The sequence below is a fragment of the Phalacrocorax carbo genome, chromosome 3 (assembly GCF_963921805.1).
Source record: "Phalacrocorax carbo chromosome 3, bPhaCar2.1, whole genome shotgun sequence".
NCBI lineage: Eukaryota > Metazoa > Chordata > Aves > Suliformes > Phalacrocoracidae > Phalacrocorax > Phalacrocorax carbo.
The window spans coordinates 108,813,299-108,834,442 of record NC_087515.1 but is presented as its reverse complement, the minus strand read 5'-3'; the positions used below and the strand labels follow the sequence as shown (position 1 = coordinate 108,834,442).

The 21,144-nt window shown below is 36.7% G+C and overlaps 1 protein-coding gene across 4 annotated transcripts in view; it reads left to right on the top strand.

Annotated features, from left to right (window-relative positions):
• Positions 1-21,144, top strand: part of MYT1L (myelin transcription factor 1 like) — a 237,359-nt gene that overhangs the window by 91,187 nt on the left and 125,028 nt on the right. For all 4 annotated transcript variants that reach the window (XM_064447981.1, XM_064447978.1, XM_064447979.1 and 1 more), the window contains exons 2-4: positions 13,856-13,910; positions 14,093-14,126; positions 14,427-14,489. In XM_064447981.1, the coding sequence (XP_064304051.1) occupies positions 13,856-13,910; positions 14,093-14,126; positions 14,427-14,489 (152 nt within the window). The remainder of the gene's footprint in view (positions 1-13,855; positions 13,911-14,092; positions 14,127-14,426; positions 14,490-21,144) is intronic.

The window sequence follows — 21,144 nt, the reverse complement described above, 5'->3', positions numbered from 1 at the left end:
TGATAAATCTTTGAACAAAATTTGACCTTTTTGATTCTGAAGGTTTTCTGCAGACATGCCAGCCACTGGTTTATGCAAAAGGTTGTCACGACTTCATTAAAATCACAAAAATTAGAAGCAGTAAGCCTTTTTACTGTTGCAAATTTTATAAAGGCAGATTACTCTCCTGTTGCTGGCACTGTTCCTTTCCCATAGGTGGAAAGAACAGACAGAACTTTGGACATCCTGTTTCAATGTGTTTGGGAGCCAGAATGCCTTTCCTTCATAAATGCCTTTCTTTGCATTTGCCAAAAAACGTTCTGTCAGCCAGACAGCGTAATAACTGTATTAAAAGTATATTGTCTTCTCAGAAATGCTGCCTCAGATCCTACATTTCATGTTAAGGATTTAACATGGAATTTGGGAAGAAAAGAAACTCAGAAAACAGGGAAGCACCTACACTCTCCAACCCTGACTTTGTCCTGCATTGGATCAACTCTTTCAGAGCGTGTGTAAAATAATGCACATACATACTTCTATAAATCTTCTTAGGTTTCTCTCTCTTACTCAGGGGTGAAAAGGAAGCTCTTTTTATGCAGAATTCACCTCAGTCCTTTCACCTAGTTGTCAAAACAAAACCTAATGATGCAGTTTCACATCTTTACAACAGGAATCAAGGACATAAAATCTTTACACCATTGGTCCTGCGTGGCTGGTGGTATAATAGGAGAGTATGTCACAAAACTGACATTAAGGATGCAGAGACATAATTTTGAAAGGTTCAGTTTTCATTCTTTTATCCTGATATTGTACAAACATGAACAGGATTAATCAGATTCTTTCTTAGTGTTACCTGAGTAACTGTATTCACTTAAGTCAGAAGGCAAATTTTTAACTGAGGGCAGAATATGGGCAGTTCTACCAATTTGGTCATGTTTGACCGCTTTGAATTATTTAACAACCTCAGCAAAATTCTTTCTAGATCTTAAAACTGCTTCAGACAGCATAAGCTTCTGAAGCAGGAAGTCTTTTTTGTGCCTTGTTAAGAACAAATGTGCTTTTCAATTTCCCTTAAAAAAATCCCCATTTATAATAATAGAATTTATGGGTGCCCCAATGTCATAGTGATGGCAAGAAACAAAAGAAATGGAAAAATATAATAAATATATATTAAGAAATTCAAGTAACCTCCAGGCTGTCCTTCTATTCCAGGAGTTAAAGGGGCACTGTTTATGCCAGCTTAATTGTATTCCAAAACTCATGCAAGCACAGGAATTTCTAACTACACCAGTAATAACAGGCCTGCTTTAAAGTAGCACTGTACAGACCTTCTGTAGACCACTAGGTCACTATGTGATAGTTTTCACTACACTTGCTGTCATCTCTGTCCTAGGAAGATATTTGGGGTTTTGCTGCACATGTTAAACTACAAATTCCTATCCACCTGAGCTTTCCTCCCCTCTTTTTTTTTTTTTTTTTTTTTTTACCCCAGAAATTGCTATAAACAAGTTTTGGGCAGAGAATTATGAATGAGTATTCATTATTGTTTTCTTGTGATCACCTTTTTTATCTTTAGATCACTGTGTAGTATAGTTTTAGTGTTAAAAACATGCAAGTTATTGAACAACTGAAGTAGGTGCTCTTGTTTTATGCAACAGCTGCAGTAATCTGTGATCCTGTTTAATTTATGCTAATTATGTTAGCAGTGCCATGATTGATATTTTGCTTCTCTCTTATTAATTTATCAGCTAATTGTCACATTTCTAATAGCTATAAGCTGTTTATAACATACCCTTTGATAAGCATAATAGTCTGCACACTAATAGCAGCAAACATGTTTGATACCATGTAGCTCTGAAATAGTACCCTCTCCATTTCTGTGATTAGGCAAAACCTAAAAACAGAAATAAGCTTTCATTGTTGTGTGGTAATGAATGGGAAAGAAGGGATGCTAGCCTGTTTACTTAGTTACAACAGCAAAATAGCTAGTTTTAATAGACTAAAAGACTTTTTGTTTTACTATTGTTCTTTCATTGTGAAGACTGTTAATTTACTAAACTTCAAGGCCTACATTGGATTTTTTAGAAGTCAAAAGAATAATTAATAAAATTTTCCTCTTTCTTTGCCTGAAATACTTGTCTTTTGTATGGTGCGTATCCACTAGACTTAGCTTGTGTTTAATCAAAACCTTAAACATGGCTCCTATCACTGTAAGAATGCTTTAACTTCATGTGGTACCTTGATCTGTTTTGTTCTGAAAGGCTTATAGTTGTCTTCAATAATTGTCAGTCTGATTCAGCACCAGTGAAGATAGTACTGTTGTCTACATTGGTTGCTATACTGGATCAGCAAACTTTCGCCTGTGAATTAGTTGTGGTATATTTCTGAGTTTTGGGTACTAGAAACCAAATTTTTAAATCTAGTATCCTAGTGTTTAGAAGCACACAAATTGTATGTGTGTATGCTGTGGCATACTTACGCTCACTAGTATCTATTTGCAGATGTGGTGACTTGGCTTATACAAAAGACCATTGTGGGTATCTTGGATCATACATATCTGCACATGCTTCCCAGTGAAAAACAGTATACATGACAGTACTAAATATCTTTAAATTGCTTGTTCAAAGCTGATCTATTTTATCCTTGGATTCAGAAAAACATGTATTTTTATACATTCCCTACTTAAAAGGTAACCCAGTCCAAGATAAATCAACAGACTCCTCAATTTAATTACAGGGTCAAATAATGTAGATAAGTTCTGGAGGGTAAACCCCAACCCCCGCCCCAAACCGCACAAAATAAGCAGACAGGCATCATATTTTTACTTCAGAGATCCTGTTCCCTCTTGAAGGGGTAGCAGGGCGAGCCCCCCACTTGCTGGGGCAGAACTGGAAGTGAAATTTGCCAAACAAAGTGGGACAGTTGAAGTCTTCCCCTGCCCCTCCGCCCCTCATTTTCCATAATGATCTTTTGGTTTACAGCTCTGAAGAGCTGCAACTCTTACAACTCTGCTTCTGGCTGAACTGTGGGAACAAGTCATGACTTTATGTTTCTGCAGAGCTGTGCACTCTTTTCCAAGCAGCTTGCCAGGCACAGCTCTGGGAGGTTTTTCCCCATCAAAGGGCCTCTAGGCCTGACTTGAATGTGGGTGATTCAAGCTAACAAAGAGGTTGAAAAACAGCGTGATTGTGATTACAGTCATTAGGACATTCAAAGTTAAAGCTAAAACTCTAAAGTTATGACTGCTTTGACCTAAATTTCGATGAATGTGCTTTGGCTTATTATTGTGTGGTCTTATTTCTTCATACGATGATAGGTACTACACTCCATGTTCCTCAATATTGGTACAGGTTATTAAAGCGTCCCACATTTGCCTTGTTCTTTATTCTCCTAGGATTTTAATGATAATTTAAAAATGTGTAGTGCTAATATATTGTATGAGAGTTACAGAGAAGGCTGGGTTACGGCCCTTCGAATGTAGTTACATTTCCGCTAATAAAATATGTGCTTGTAGAAACATACACGCAAAATATTAGACAAATAGAAATATGGAAACTTTCATTAGGTGTGCTGTACCCAAAAGACCATTATATATACTTATAAGATTTATATTAAGTAAAGGTGTATTTGGGTATTGGCGCTTGTTCAGAACTCAGAGTTCTATGAGATTAGTCTTTAATGTTAAATCCTATGAGTTAAATGTAAACCTGTCTTTTGGAACATATCACACCTCAGGTTGTGCACGTAGGCAGTCAGTGTCAGCACAAGTTGCACATGCGTGTCAAGGGTGGAGCTAGACTGTCTTTATAGAGACTGTAAACCTGCCTTGCGTGCCATTCCTATGCTAGTGGGTTTAAGCCTAACAGTGAAAGTGCAGAACATACTGCGTTACTTGTGAGCCCCGTGATAACACATATTAGTTGTTTTTTGTGATTGGTGGGTTATGAAATGCAAAATTTAACTCTTTTATGGAACTTTATGACCCTGATTCTTTGAGCCACAGCCATTGATGCAACAGACTGAGGTCAGTTCCCTGGGGATCTGGTAAGGAAGGAGATCACTTAAAGCCCCTCAGAGATACCTCAGAACACCTCAGAGCTATTTCTATCTTGCAAACATTTAATTTCCATATCTGTTAATCCAGAAAGAAAATGCCAGACCAGAACAAGAAGTTTTAATGTCATTGGAATAGTAAACACAGCTATGTTGTCATCAGATCTAGTTTAAATGAATTTAACCTGATCCATTCTAAAGTGGTCTTGAAGTTGCACATTTATTTGCCTTCTGTGAGCTGTTATATGCTGCTCAGTAGTCTAGAAGGAAAACATATTAGTTGCAGGACTGGAATACAACAAACATGGAAGCAAATGTGCTTGCATTGCTCTGTAACTTGAACTCAAGTTTAGCTTAGTTCCCATTTGCCAAGACTGTTTCCCACAGCATCATGCCCCATTTCTGGAGGAGTTTGGACCTTTACATTGACAAGTAGTGGGTCTGAGAATGGAAATGACTTAATGATCTTTTGTGAAGTCCCTTTTGGTTTCTTCATGTCAGTGAAATTTAACTCTTTGGAATTCAGTAAGCTTCACTGGCTTCTTAACTTCTAAAAATTAACATTTTCTAATGAGTTTTCTCTTTTAAAGCACTCTTCTCACCAATTTCCTTCCATAATAGATAAATTAGGTCCACCATGAACTAAATTATTTTTCTGCCTTTGTTCTTGTACAAAATATAACAAATTGCCACACTTCAACTCCAGAATTAGAAAAGTAACCTTTCGGGTGCCATATACCTGTCATTTTTCAACATACTGTATTTGGGAACAGAATTTTTAGAGGAAAATAAATCACGCTGGATCCAACAGCTCAAAGAGAGGTGAGGTTGCTGCTGCTCCATGTCCCTAAGTCCAACCGTTAGCGAGGCTGAAGATGCATTCTCAGCAGGCATGTGTATACAAAGCACATGTATACACTACATGTGTACATAAATACATACATACATGGCTGGTCACACAGATCCCAGACAGACACTCAGCTCTCATAGTGAGAATATATATCTATGCATAGTGGATCCCTCCAGCAGGTGGTCTCAGACACTCAGTCTGCCCAGTAGCTGCCCCTGGATCCCACTCTCCCCAGTTACTGGCATCTGGACGTATGAACCCCAAGGGCTGCAGCCCTGCTCCAGTTGCTGGTGCAGACCGTCACCCACCCCCACACACATTCAAATAAGAATTGTAATAGGAACAGTAAAACTTTTAAAACATTTTTTTCTTCTCATGTGAAGAATAAATACTTCTCCAGTCAGAAAAGCTTATAAATAGTGGGGGAAAATCAACATGACTGACTTTGAAGTTCTTGAGACTTCAATATTGCATGGTCCTGTTAACATCCACTGGTGCTCACCGTTCTGACCATTCACAGAGCAAGCAGCCTGGTGCAGGACCACACTTGAGGACTGGTTAAAGGACAGTGTGATTGCACTCCAGCTTCACAGTTGTGTTGGCCATTCTTCACAGTTGCATGAGAATGCATAGGCTAGGGCATAGATTAAGACATCTAAAATCAGGTACTAGGACCTGGCATCTAATACTATGAGTGCTTATGAGTTTTTGAAGACTAAGCTAAACATTTTAGTGGCTTATGAAACGATGGGGATCTGGGGGGATTTGAGTTGGTCAGCTGTATGGACATATTCTAGATCTCTTCCTCCAGATGGAAATACTAGTTCTAATACAGCTTGTGTCCCAAAGGCTACTCACTGAGCATCTCCAAAGCATCTTTACGGAGCCACAAACAGATGAAAGGTTGTCTTCTCTCGCAAGAAAGAAGTGCTATAGGTGCAGTGACATTTCTTTGTACCTCTAATTTCCATGCTACTTTCTCATTCCTGATATCTAAGAATGCAAAAAAAGTAATAAGAGAATGGTGCTCAAATGAGCTGTGTGCACTTTGAGTCTTTTCCACTCTAGCTAATATGAAGCCAATGAGAAATACTTGAAAGTGTTTCCTGCCTTCCCTCCAGAATAATCCAATGAATCCCAAATGTATTTCATCATAAATAAAAATAGATGGTGAATTTGTGAGTTTAACAAAAATTCTGCTTATTCTGGCCTGCATTTACAGATTTGGCTGCAGCTTGCACTGTTCATCTGAAAGTGGAAGGATTGGATTCCCTCTGTGCATTATAGCAGGAGAATGACTCTTACTCAAAGCCTGAGAACAAGTTCTGTTGTTCTGCGACGGGTCTCCTTGATATTAATACAAGTTTTGTGTGTTCTTCACAAGTGGAAGGAAACAAAGGAGTAATTGATATTCTAGATATTAATTTACCCATGTGCCTATTCAATCGCTTTGTAATATGTACCCTCAACTTCTAACTTTTATCTAAGAGGGCTTGGTTGTATGCTGGTGTTTTCCTGAGGGGAAGATTCAGGTATGATAATTCTCAAATAAAGTTTGCCATTTTACTAAAACTGGTGCTATAAAATATTTGAACTAATTTCAGATGTCCATGCCAAGAAGGCACCTGGGTTTGTGGGGGAAAGGGTCTGAAAGGACAGGGAAATTGCTTCCCTTTCTGCCTGACGTTCAGTTAAGCACCCCAGTGACTTCTTAGAGTAACTTTGTATCCTGCAGTTGTGTCCCTCTTTTGTCTTGCAGATCTTATAGTCAGAAATAAGAGCATTAAATACATTGGGGAGAATCATACAGATTTGCTGTAAAAATTAAGATCCTGAATGTTATTCTGCTCTGTTAAGAGCAGTAGTAGGCCACATTTAATTTAGAGCATTGAAATATTAAGAACTGATTTTAAAGAACTGACTATGCGTATACAATCATAACGGGATACAAGAATACTGTGTCAAAAACCATGTTAAAGTTGAGGTGAATGACATCTGCTGCAATTAATCCACAAACACAATTAATTTACAAGACTGTGGTTAGTAAGGCTTAAATTAAGGGTCAAATATTGTTATCCATTCAGGTTTGGTTTATCCTACTGACACTTAGGGGAGAGGAAGCTCTGCTGGAGCATATTATCATAAAAGTTGCATCACTAAGTCTGACTGAAACCTCGGTAGATTGAGTAAGAAGTTCTGTATTGACTCCAGGGATCAGCTCTCCAGAAGTAAGCTCAGGTGTCATATGGGAAGTGAAGGTTTTGTACATACACACTGAAGCAGGTTTAGGTTAACTTGATCTGCATATTTTAATTCCCTGGAATCTTCACCTCATTTTCCCCTTCTGCTTGATGGTAGCATTTCCAGATGAAACGATATATCTGTGGCCATGGTTTGGTCAGATAGTTTAAAATACAAACTTACTAAAAATAAAAAACCATAGTGCCTAAATGCTGGGACATTCTAGGTTGAGGAGCAATGTAAGGGCACATACAGTATTATCTTAATGTACCTCTGGAATAGTGCCATAACTTCATAGTTTAAATAGTATGGTAGAGATCACATGCTAAACATCGGTATTTTCAGTTGTCCAAAACAAATTTAAATTAATTAAGTCCAGATTTTCAGTTAGCTCATATTAATATGTATTCTGCATCTTCTTTCTTCTTCACCTTTAGCTTTGCCTTTTCTTTCTCCTGGGTCATGTTGCTTGAGTTCAGATAAACACTGAACTTCATGAGAATTGCACAAAACAGCAGAACAGCTGTTACAGAAAGTAAATTAAAAGATACATTGTAAAAAATTATGTCCTGTGTTTCAGTTTAAATCTAGGATATTATTTTCTTATTTATTTTACACAGTGGTGTTTCCAGTTGTGATTTGTTTGTCTTTTATTATGTGAGAGTGGAGGCCAGGATGCTGAAAGTGTATAGTTATTGACTTTCGTATAGTGAAAAATACGTAATAAAGCAGAGATATTTGGGGTCCCATTGAAGTCATTGGTGAATGTCCTATTTACCAAATAGGCTCAATACTATTTCATAAAATATATCCAGTTTCTAAAAACTTATTCAGATTATCAGGAGACATACTTCACAAATATTATTATTATTAGAAAATTAGTTGCTTCTGTAATACAGACATGCTGAAAATGGTATGTTAGAATTTGGATTTGCCTGTTATTTTCTAAGGAGAGCAGTAGAAGGTCTGTTTGTAATTTTTTTTTTAGGAAAACTGCGCAAAGTACTAATATAGTATGAGATACATTGCTCACGTAAACTATTTATCATGTTCCAGGTCATGTTTCTTTGATTGTAAGAATATAGAAATACATTTGACATTTTGTTTCATTCTCCGAGATATTAGATTTTTTAAAATTTATTTAAATCCTTTCCTTTTAACTTCCACACAGAAGAAAGAACATTTTTGAAGTTATAAAAACAAATGCTAAGCAAATCCTAGCTATAAAAGTAGTGCAGGAATCTTGCCTGTAGAAATTTAAATCTTGCATCATGACTAGCTGAAAATCTGCCTTTACTGCGTAACTTTGCAGTTTAAAATTTATCTCCTTGTGACTGTAAACTTTTTGTATAATCAACTCACTACAATTTCAGGAAATCAGAATTTTTGTCTCTACACATCTTACTTTGATCACATTATAAGTATGTCTACTACTGCTCATTAGGGAAAAACAAGACTTTGAATAATTTTAGCAACATACTTGATTGGCGATAACAATTACACGGTAATTCTAGTATTTACCAGTATTTGCCATAGATTTTTAAGATCATAAGTGATCATCTTCTACCTCTGTGTAGTATAGACAGTGAATGGTCTGCCTGAGTAAACACTGGACAATTTTTGAGAGTATTTGAGGGTCCAGTTTTTGGATTTGAAGAAAACCAGGTAAGGAAAAAATTGGGAAGGAAAAATTTTGGAAGTCCAGATCTAAGGCTCTTAGTTCATTCATGGCTTTCTAGACTTCACAGCTACATCATCGCTAGAGGGAAAACAGAATAATTCACTAAGCAAATGTCAGCTGAACTGGAAGTTTTGGAACTTGGGACTGACCCTTGCAGTATCCAGGCTTCTAGCAAGAAATTCAGATACCCTGACAATTTAAAAAAGAATGATATTTTTTAGGACTACCTGCCTGCAAGGAAAGAGAATGCTGAAGTACCTTGCACAAGGGAGCAAAAATCACCATTTGTCCTGGAAAGGAGCCTAAAGCTCTGGATCCCTCACAGTTGGCAGCCCTGAGGAAGCCTGTATGGTAGATATGTGAGCATATCTAGAGACAGGGAGAACAGTGCTGGTTGTGAAACTTCTGTGAGCTTAGCCTCAGCTAAGTCTGTGATGAGACTCATAGCCTTAAATCTATATACTGTAAAAACCTGAAGTCTTCAACAGGGTATTGGGCAAGCTAACAGAAAAATAGATAAGGTCCGGATGAAAACTTGACCTCTGTTGTTAGAAGTTACTGACCATATCTAAATACCTCAGTGGTTTTCTGGAAAATTAATACAGCTTTAAAGGTTGTGCAGCTGTGGATCACATTCTGCCCTTCAGCTACAGCAGCACAGAAATTGCTCATGCTCATCTGGCTGTCCAGATCCTCTTCACAGTTATTGCCTTACAGATTATGATCTTTGGTCTTTCAAGCATGGCCCACATTCATAGATACAGGACCTTGGAATTGGCATGTTCTTCAGATAAGTCAAATCTGCCAAACAACTCAGGCCAGTAAATGTAACTGACCCGTCTCCAACATAGTTTATCACTCTATTAATTTCTGTGTTATCTGTGTATTTCAGTGGCATATAATCTTCCAGAGTACTGGTGAAGATGCTGAATATTATAAGGCTAAAACATATACCTGTGGGATTATAGGGCTGTTATGGAAGGGCTCTTATAAAATAATTTTTAAAAAATGTTTACTTTTTTTTTTTTTGTAAAGAAAATAATTTTTATAGAAAATATTTTTTCCTGGAGAAATATCTGTTAACCGTTATAAATACGCTGATTTTACAAAGTGCTTATTTTATTGTCTGAATGTTCAGTGAGGGAAAGCAAAATTTTTAAAAGGTGTCTAAGTATATGATATTGTAACATAGCTACCTTTATCAACAGATTTTAAAGTATCATCAAAGAGCAGTTTCAAGTGTTTTTGACTACAGATTTTCTGTGATAAAGTGTTGACTGGTGCTAATTACGTCATTGTCTTGTATCCCATGTCAGCCTTTGTGTGATGTTACTAAGGGTCAATGTCAGGAAGATTAACTTAGTGAACCACGCCATCCTCTCAGCACTCAGTAGAGATTAATTTAAAAAGTTACAAGAACATTTTTTTCAGGTTTTTTTTTTTCCATTCTCCAGCATTTTCCTAGTGTTCCAGGATTGTTACATATCAACAGCGGTGTCTTGGAGAACTATCAGGCTATGTTAATTTTTGGGTGCAAATATTGTCTGGGACATTGATTTTAAAATAAGAAATAGCTGCTTTTTTAACTTTTTGAAACAATTTGTGATGGCTATTAATACTAGCTATTAATTATCTCCAAATAATAAAAAATATTTCTTCCAAATATGTTTAAGTAATCTCTTATTACCTTGTTTCCCATTCAACATTTGGTTTTCACTGATATTTTTAGTTCTCGTTATTGATAGTTTACTAGTAAACTGCTCTACATTTGTATACATGCATATGAATTATTTTTTAATCCTCATGAGCTACAGGTTGGGTTTTTAAGCTTTGGATTGTTGAGGAGGGGTTATTACCTTTCTGGGTTTTTTTTTCTTTTTTATTAGTGAATCCTTTTTTATCATTTAATGAAGTATTTTTCAGCTGCTCCTAATCATAGACATTTTATGTTAAAAGCGTTTCTTCTACTCAGTTTGGCTCATGCCTATTTCCAGCTTTCATATACTGACACATTTGAAGAGCCTTGCATTTGTGTGTGTGCATTTGTTACTGGGATCAGATTTTGTATATTAAGACATAACAAGTCTTAATTGCCTGCATGCAGGGATTTTTTTCATTTTTACCCAGAAAAGTGAGATTTAGTATAGAATTTCCTTCAGCTGGTTAAATAATGCCTTACATGATAAATTTATCAGATATAATTTTTAGAAACTTCAATGATACTCCTGTGGTTGCAGCATTCACCTGCCACCCCATAAGAATCCTTCACTGCAACACAGATTTTTTCCGTGCCACTTTTTCCAGTGCTAAAGAAACTACTCAACCTGTTTCGTGTCCTATTTGGTTGTCTTCAACATACCTTCCAATATAACAGACCACCTCTGGTACCCCATTGTCGTGGTTCAGCCTCAGCTGGCAACTGAACACCACGCAGCCGCTCGCTCCCAGCTAAAACCATGACACCCCTCTTGTGATTTATTACTTAGAGCACTGATCTGTAACTACCTGGGGTCTTATTTCTCTAAATCTTCAATAACACTAATGCACATAATGGTGATACAGAGTGGGTAGCTCTGCCTCTCTCTGCCCATCATCCCTAAGGCATATCCAATCATTTGATTATTTTTAATTATGACTTACTAGGTTTAATTTCTACCAATACCTTTTTAAAATTCTCTTCTCAGAATTAAGAATGTAGACCTCTCCATTTTCATGTGTAGAGCTTCTCTTTGTAGCCAGGTTAAGAATTTCTTCTCTTCCCACTCCTGATGCTTTGCTCTTTGCTTTCATACATAATCTTCTAGGTGTCTCCTCTTAGATGCCGGGCTAAAACTGTCACTAGCCAGCCTGTCCTCGATGACCACACATTCTCTTCTGGAATGGTGATTCAGTATTCTGTGGAACTGTAATGTAAAGGTCATGAATAAAGTAGGACTACTGAGGTTAACTCCTTGTGAGTCACTAAGGCCCACATTTCCTTTCTCTGCATGTGAAAATGAGGGGGAACTCCATGTTTGTGTGAGAATAATGACCTCGGGAGCAGAATTCGGTTCCTGGCCATGGAAGGGCCAGGGGTGAGTCTGGGGACTGCTATGGCAGGCTGGCAGGTGATCATTCTTTCACAGAACCATTGTGGATCTCATGTAAAATTTCAGGAAATTGCTTGCTCCCAGCATCCAACATTGAATACATAGAGGGATGTAGGCTGCAGGTTTGACATGACAGACAAAGCCGTGAAGATCTGTGAGTGAGCATATAAATAAAGCCCAAGCAAGATTCCATTGGCTATGTTAACTAGGGGTAGATTCATTTGCCTAAGCATAGGCAGCTGGTGCCATTTCTGATGCCAGAGGATATCTGAAACATCTACACTGGCCTGGCAGATATAACAGGACCTACCTGTACCCTTCTGTATCTTTCTGGTCTGGCAATTAAAGGCTTGATGGAGTACCTTATGGTAGCACAGATAGCACCATTGGTTGAATATGATCGAAGCTTATGCTCCTGATGCAGATGCACACAGCTGTATGTAGGTGTCTTAATTTAAAAATGAAACCCACTCAAAGGCATACAAAGGTCCCCATCAGAAGACTGCACTGAAGCCCCCTGATAGAGCTGGTGCTGTTCTAGCTTTCATGATATCTCTTTATTTTAGACATTCATCCCTTTAGTGTGGAATAAATCATGCTACTGGGAACCAGATGACAACTACCAAGAAGCAGGACTACATCGTAGCACAGAGCCTTGTAAGAGTGGCCCTTTCTTTCCACCAAATCCCTGAAACCCTCAGATTTTGTTGTGCTCTTTCCTCCTGAAGTAATGAGTTGAGGGAGCTCTGGAAAAGCATCCCTTGATTTCTTCTGCATTAGTTACTTCCTGCATCATTTGCGTTAAAGTACTGACCAAAGAAAGCTAGGTGATTAAAGGGTTAACTGCAAGTCACTTGGACCCGTTTCTGTGTTTTTGCATGAGATATGCGACATTCTTACCAGATATCAATCCAAGGATATTGCTATAAACCAGTGATTGATTTTTTTTTTCTGGGGGAGTTGGAGCCCCATGGTCAATCTCTGTGTTTCCTGACCTTTACAATATCATCTCTATGTATGAAACACTGCAGATCCATCTTGCCGTGCCATTCTTCCACATCCAAAGGAGCTGATGATACATATACTGCATATATTTTCCCTGACAGTCTCTCAACATAGTTCAGTGCAATCTGCTTGTGTTGTACAAAATCATAAACTCTAGCTAGCCTATGCATTGTAGCTTTGAAAGTCTGGTGGCAATAGTACATGGAAGATCAGAAGAAACCATGTGGCCCTATAGTAACTACTATAGATCAGTGTTTATGATACTTTCCGAGGTCTAATCTGCAGTCCTGCCTGACTAGTAAATATTTAAGAATGCTGTATATTTATTACTGCATAGAAAGCTACATCAGATAGGCATGCTGTTTATAAAATCAAGGTAAAAATTTAGTCATATGTAGCAAGTAAGCCTATTCATGAAACTTGAAAACCACATCTAAACAATGAAATGCATTGGGAAAACTCATAATGCTATATTAAATAACGTGAAATCTTTGAACAGCCAATGATTATTCTTTACGTCCTTTACAGTCATTGTTCCTTCCTCTCTTTCCCACTACAAAGTGTTTGGTTAGAAAATGACCTATGGTGTGCAACCCCTTGGCTTTAGTTTTAAATTGTATAGGAATCTATTGAATCCTTGTTTCAAAATATATGGGAGTAATCAGGGGTACATGTCAGAAATTTCCCTTCGTAAAGAGGAACCAGCACTTAGTTGCATACAATTTGCTATGAAAGCAGGGCATGCAAATGCACTGATTAAAGCAGCAATTACTGCATTTTCTGTTTTTAAATAAACATAAAGATCATAAATATCCCCTGTAAGGTGGACTTTCCCTTACAGGATAAAATGGAATTAAAATAGTGTCAATAAATTGTGTGAGAGACTGTATCAGTCTGTGCATTGATAGTCTGTGCATGCAGGATAAGAACATTGACTGCCTGCTAATCTATTCCCAGATGGAGGTGGATGCAGACGAGAAGCGCCATCGCACACGCTCCAAAGGTGTTCGAGGTACGTCTCTTGCTTCAGTAAATCACTCAAGGCCCCCGCTCAGGGTGACCTTCATCCTCTAGAATCTCTTTGCACGATTCATTCTGACCCTTGCTTTTACACAACCTTTCTGGTAATTTTCTGTAGAAGAGGGGTACTTGTAATAGATGATAAATTTTTATATATTTTCCATCTCTCTGCAGTTCCCGTGGAACCAGCCATACAAGAGCTGTTCAGGTTAGTGCTCTGAGTGTAAAATGTATCCCCATTAGCAATTTAGAAAATTCATGCCTTTTAATGGGTATAATGCACTTTCAAGTTCATTGGTGGTTTGCTCATGCCCTGCTGCACTGATGAAATTAATTCCCTTAAGACTTGCTAATAAAAAGCATCCACTCTTTTTTTTTTCCCTTCAGTTATTTGATTTCTCTTTCTGTCTTTGTTGCCCTCCATCTCTGTAATACCTACTGCCTGCTTTTAGTATAATCTTTCTGCAGCACACCAGCACCTATATAATTAATTCTCTCTCTTTTGCAGCTGTCCCACGCCTGGCTGTGATGGCAGTGGTCATGTTAGTGGCAAATATGCAAGGCACAGAAGGTAATATCTGTAATTTTTCATAATTTAGTGAAGAGATTTGGTAAACAAGTTAGCTGGCATGACCTTGATAAACCAAACAATGATAAAAATTAGCAATTAGACATTCTAGAAGCCATTCGGGTTCACTTTTTTAATTTCTGAATGTCACACAAAATCTAATTCACATTTTTGCTGAGGAAACTTGTTCTCATTGTCAATCTTCTCTCGATTTTTGTGTGCTGTTCCCTTGCTCATGTGTTGCAAATGAAAATCTGGCCCTACTGACATGTTGGTGCCAGAGTGACTTCTGTTATTTAATGTATTTTATAACTGAATGAAAATGAGCTTCTGAACATTTTAAGTTCAATGATCAGGTTAGATTCAATGGTCAAAGCCTAAGACAAATCAGTGATAATAAGACTTTGGGGTTGAATTGTTATATTATAGTTATAGTTATAAATTACTTCGTTTTCTAAACCATGGTATCTGGAGACACCTCCTTTAAGAAAATGGTTTTAGCTGTTTATTGTTAATAATACATCAAGGTAGCACATGTTACACATACTACATGTGCTTCAAATTAATTCAGAGATCAATCTTTACATGTCTGTGTCTGCAGTGCCAATGTTCTGTAGCGTTGTACATCTGTATAAGCAGCATTCCTTTCCCAAATCATTTGTGCATGGATTTCTTGTGCAATATTTTGAAAATTTAACAGCTCTAGAATACATGAATTTTTCTCACATGCTGTGCATTTCATTTAACATATTTTATACAGCAGCCCATTGTAGGAGATAAAATGGCTGATGTTTTGGCCATCTCTCTTCTGAATAGAGGGAGGTGTTCAAACCAGTGTTAAATTTTCCTGAAACTTAAGATATTTTTATTCTTGACTTTTTCAGTTTTAAAGCACTTGTGGTGTTTATAAGAACACATATTTCACACCAAATCTGATAACTGCTTTGTAGTGATGGCACATGGTTTTTATGAATTAAACTGAAATTTTATGTTTGTGGTTAAGGCATTTATTTGAAACAGGAGAAGATATCAGTGACATGTCAGTCCACTCAGTGCCACTCAGTCCACTCGTGCCTCTTTTCTTAACAGTGAATGAAGCTTAGGGAAAAGCCCAGAAAATACTTTGAAAATTAGAACAAGAAAAGTGATATGCCTGATATTAAAATTCTTTTGAATTACATTTAAACAATATAAACCATAAAATAGCTATATTCAAATTTATTTTCTTCATCTTTTTTTCACTCATAAAAGTGGTAACATTTTTGTAGTTATTTGAAGGATTTGGTTAGATTGGAACACTAATTTAGGAAAAGTAACCAAAATAATTCTTCTTAAATTCTTCTTAAATAATTATTCTTAAATTCACTTGTGATTTCTCATTTCAAACCATGTGGGTTTTTTGCCCATTTTCTTCATGTAAGCAAAAGCCTCATCAGTAATGAATGAATGGCACCGAGTTCTTCTTTTCCCTCAGAAATTTCATGAGCAGTCAACAGTTAAATTACATGATTATAATGCCCTTTCTAGTTACAAGATTGTAACTAGGTACATTTCTTTACACTTCATGGGATTTGTGTACAGATTTCAAAAACAAAAGTCTTGAAACATACAGAAAGAAACTCTTTAGCTTAAAAAATTCTGACTTCTGAATTGCTCTAACTTTGATCTATGTGTCTGTGTTTGTGTAAAATCAACCTTTTGGGGGAGGGGGAAGGAATAGATGTGAGGTTTGGAAAGAATACATGTAGTTTTGAGATGTAAAATCCATATTTTGCTTTCTTGACATGATTCTGGTATGTGAGTACATGAACAGACTGAATCTCAGAGCTGTTAATTAAATGAAATTTTGGGCGGATGAGCAAAGAATAAAAATTGGAAATACATCAAAAATTCCTTTTTTTTTCTACTGGCTAAAGAATTTGTGGGGGTTTTGTGTTTTCTTGTCACCCAGATTGCCAATCCACTAATCAAAATATATTTAACCAATATATGTCTTATTTAGTGTAAAAACATGAAGTTCTTTGTTGAGGTTTACAATGCTCATACCTATTTTCTAAAAGAGCAGTAATTTTTTATTTAGTCCAAAGAACACCTAGTAAATTTAAGTTTTTGAAACAATCTGAAGGAGTTTATCTTTTTCCTTTTTCCATTTTTCTATTTGGGTGGGAAAGACACTCAAACATTTCTTCCAAGGAAATCAGACTGTCTTAAAAATTTGATGTGTTCAGGGAATTGCATACCTCAGCTAATGCCTAACTCAATTCAGTTTAGACCTACAGAGCATTTTAATGAGGTTAAGACCTTTCCATTCACAATACCAGACTGGCTCATTATTAGGAATGAAATGTATTTGCTTCCACTAGATGTAGTCAGAGCTCTCCAGAATTCTGTTTCTTCTATAACATCTTGAAGTCTCTGGAATTTTGGGGTTTTTTTTTCATTGTAATTTTATCCTTGTAATACCAATGTGACAGGGAAAACCATGTTCAGAGACTACATTAAACTTGAACTGAAATAAGCAGATCCTTTCAAATTTTCAGACAGATTCAGGGGATGAAATGTTGTTCTGCTGATAAAATACCAGGTAGAAGTTAAAAGAGAGTTTTATCATATGTTTTGTACGCCAATTGTATTTTTAATTATGAAAGAGCTGCAATGTTAGGGTTAGCTAGGGAAACAAACAGGCCTTATATGTCATTGATGTTTCCTTTGCGGTATATGAAAACACAAGACTGGTACTAGTTAGGGTAACGGTGGTAACAGCTTGTTGCTTGTTCTATCATTTCCATCTTTTTGATTTTTTCTTTGTGTCTAATCTGAGTTTGAAGTGCAACCTTGTGTGAATTAGTTGGTACTTTGCTCTCAGCTCTGGAGTTTGGTGCTTAATTTTAGCTTGTTAGTTGGGCATGCTAATAGAGAGCTAAGATGGACAGGCTTCTCTGCAGAGCACTTTAGGGCAGGATGCTAGGATCATTAAAATTAACTTGGCAAAACCACCTCTCTCCAGTGGCTGCATAGAAAGTTCAGAAGGATTAGCATCCCAGTTTGGGCATGGAGGGTAAGGTCGCAAAGTTAGGGGGTGTGCCTAACTTCTTCAGAGCAGACTCACCTCTTTTTGTTTTTTTTTTTTATTTTAGAAATACCTAGATACCCAAAGCTATCATGGACCTTCTAGCACTGTTGGTGATGTACAACATTAGGCAGTGCCTAGATGTTAGAGTTTACACAGATGGGACTTCAGTACCTGTTGCTTATGTTTCCAGGCACCTGAGGCCAACTGAACTACTCGCAGTTAGAGAGACGCATGTATCTTTGCAGCACCACGTTGTAAAAAGTAAAAAGAAAAACAAAGGTTGTGAAAGATCTAAAAGCAAAAAACCCAAGAAGTAAGCCATAGACACGTTCAGGTAGTGGTGGAGGCAAGAAAAGAATTCAAATTTTAGGAGCGAAAACCAGAGCCTCTACCTGGACCATGTTCCTGATACTGTTTATTTTATTCACTTGGTAGCTCTTCAGGTCCTTATGCATAGCAGCACAATAATGAACAGTACTCTAATACATTCAGAGTTGTGAATTAATTTTGAACAATAAGCTTGGTCCACATCCTTGAATACTTTTAGTTCAATCAAAGATGAACAATCCATCTGGGTATATAGCAGTTACTCAAACCACACCAGGAGAGTATTCCCAGAACTGTGTTTTCTGGACGTCTGTTGGCTAAGCATCTGAAGAAAACCATAGATTTGAGTGTTCTTTCATTGCAATTAGTAGGAACTTTTCCAGTTTAATTAATCAACTTTAAAGACAACAGGATTCATGTTCTATGTATACAAGTATAAATGTAAAAGTGAGTCCAGTTTTTGGTCTAAGTTCTGTAGGTGCAACTGCCATAGTTACCCTAGAGTAACTGAGCGCAAACTGGCCTGTTATTTACTGAGTAGATGTGAGTGATGGTTTTAGAAATATTACACCCTACTGCGTTGCTATGCATTTAGCATTTTTTAAAAACACATCATATACCAAATAGATGCCTATGGTTTGCCATGTAAATAGGTATGTAGGCACATCATAAAAATCCTAACCAGATTCCATTAAAAAAATACCGATTACATGCAAAGGCCTATTTTAAAAGCTTCTTAACATCATAGTTTAATTTTTTTTCTCAGGTAACAAAAGCAATTAGATTCTGTAATGGATTAATCACTCACCAAATACCATGTTTCAGAATGAAGCACTTTCTCATAAATAAGAGCCCTAAGAAGAATCTTAAGCTGGTAGCATGACGCTATGTATATTAATTTAGGATTCTTTTAATGCCTATATCAGTGCATATTTGAAAGCAAATAAAGCCATTCGATAGAAATTAAAGCAAAACACAACCTTAGTCTGAAACAGTATGCATCCAATTTTGGTGAAGGATGAAATGTTAAGGCCAAATAATAAACCCTTCAGATTTAAAATGGAAATACTGATAGAGCTCTTGCTATATCATGAATTTCAATTTGATTGCTGAAAATAAGAATTCAGATGAAATAAACCAACTTACACATTTCATCTACCAAGGAATTTTGCACTCCTTTCCTTTGGTTCATATTGCATTTGTAAGGTTTTGGGTTTTTTTCATTAAGCACTGAAACAATGTCTTGCAAAAAGAAGTGAGTTTCAAAAATGAAGAGGGATCATAAAATAATGTTTGGATCTATACTGTATGAATTGTCCCTAACTTTATAAAATATGTTGCATTTTAATTTCCCACCAAATTTCTAGATATCAACCAGTTCTTTGTTGCTTTACTAGGCTGTCTCTATTTCATTATACAGATAAAATTGTTTTGACCATCTTTTAATTTTTAAGCGTAAGATTTGTCACTTCATACAACATATTTATTTGAATTTATAAATACCTTAGAGTCTGGCATTGCTGTTTTGATTAGGAAAAGCCCCACATACCCTTGTACTGCCTTCACGTTATACACTGTAGTTCAGTTGTCTGTATTTTAGAACAGCATGAGTGAAATAATTCAGGCTCTAAAACTTTGAAATTAAAAGACTCAAATGTCTCTCTCTTATTAGAAAATTATTGAATTTCTGTGGCTTGTTGTGCCATATTTCTTATTCAAATTTTTTCATTTCATATACCTTTTCACCCACCAGTTTGATTGCCATGGCTGCAGCCGTGGGTGAATAATTGCCTGTCTTCACAGGAGCATGTTCTGGAGCTAAAGTCGAGTGCTTGCTTCCTGATGTATGCCTCATTTGGATTCTGCCGACAGCCTAGGGGCTGTATTATTCATGCCTTGACAGATAGCACTCACTAAAAGCATTGGAACAGGGCCAGGTACTGGCAAAGAGATAGTGGAGCATTGCAACTTGCAACTGAGAGGAGCATCTATAGTACAAAAAAGAGAAATCCTCATACCTCCCTTTTACTGGTCTCACTTTGATGGAGAATTCATTTGCATCAAAATAAAATACCCTAAAAATAAATACATTTTTTCTAAACCACGCTTGAAAGTTTAACACAATTTTCTACATTTAATTGCAAAGCTGATTTTAATTAGTAAGGCCCTGCATGTGAAAAATGAAGATTCACTTGGGTGAGTGTAACACATTGCAGTGTCTGCTGAATGCTCTAATTAATGTATGGCTGCTGTACAACAGGGTGCACTGTGGGATATTTATGAAAAATTCTGTGCACGCAGCCAGTCTATCTGTATTTTAGTTCCTGAATCCACAAGAATAAATAACTTTTCTCCCTTTATTCTTTATGAGACATCATTGTGCATGCCATCACTCCATCCATAAACTTTATGGCATGCCTGTCCTTTTTACTATTTGTCAACGATATTATAAATCAGAAGCCAGGACATACATATTTTAACATTAATTTGATAGCAGAGCATGGCTGCACGCTGTGCAGAACCCGAGGTCCACTGATGCATTTGTGTTAAAGCCTAACCACAGAACAGTGAGGTCCTTATTGTTGCTTGCTTTTATGATATTGTGAAAAATCCCACTGAATGCTGGAAGTATAGGCAAATGTATACTCATTTCTCTCTAAGCTGATAGTCAACCTTTATTATAGAGTTAAATAATGATGAAATAATTCACTGGATATTCACCTGAAGAAACAGCATACCCTGACACTGCCTATACAATTAAATTGTATTTCATTTAATGGTATATTTGCTAAAGATTTTGGTAAGTTGTAAATACTGGTAATAATATTATATGTGTATTTTATATACAATCGGTGTTTGTAAAAATTGTTAATAAACAAAGCTTCACTGCTTTGTTAAACCCAGCTAAAGAGAAATAAGTAAATATATAAATAAATAAAATCAGTGAAAGAGCATGGGGATTTTCAAAGAGAACACTGCAAACAATAAATAAATGTCCTGACAGAGAATCCATAATGTATTAGAGGTCTGTGTTGGCTGCTGTCTGGATTCAGCAATATATCCTTTGTCTGATTGTTGATTAATGATTAGAAAGGTGTAAAGTTGGGTCCAAAACATCAACCAAATATACACCAGTAATTGGTGTGTGGCTCTTCCTGCTAGTGGCCATTGTCTAAAGGTGACTACACAAAGGAACCACAGTTCAATTCCTCCTACCACCGTCTGGACTGGGAATAGCAATTTCAGTAGCAGCAAGTT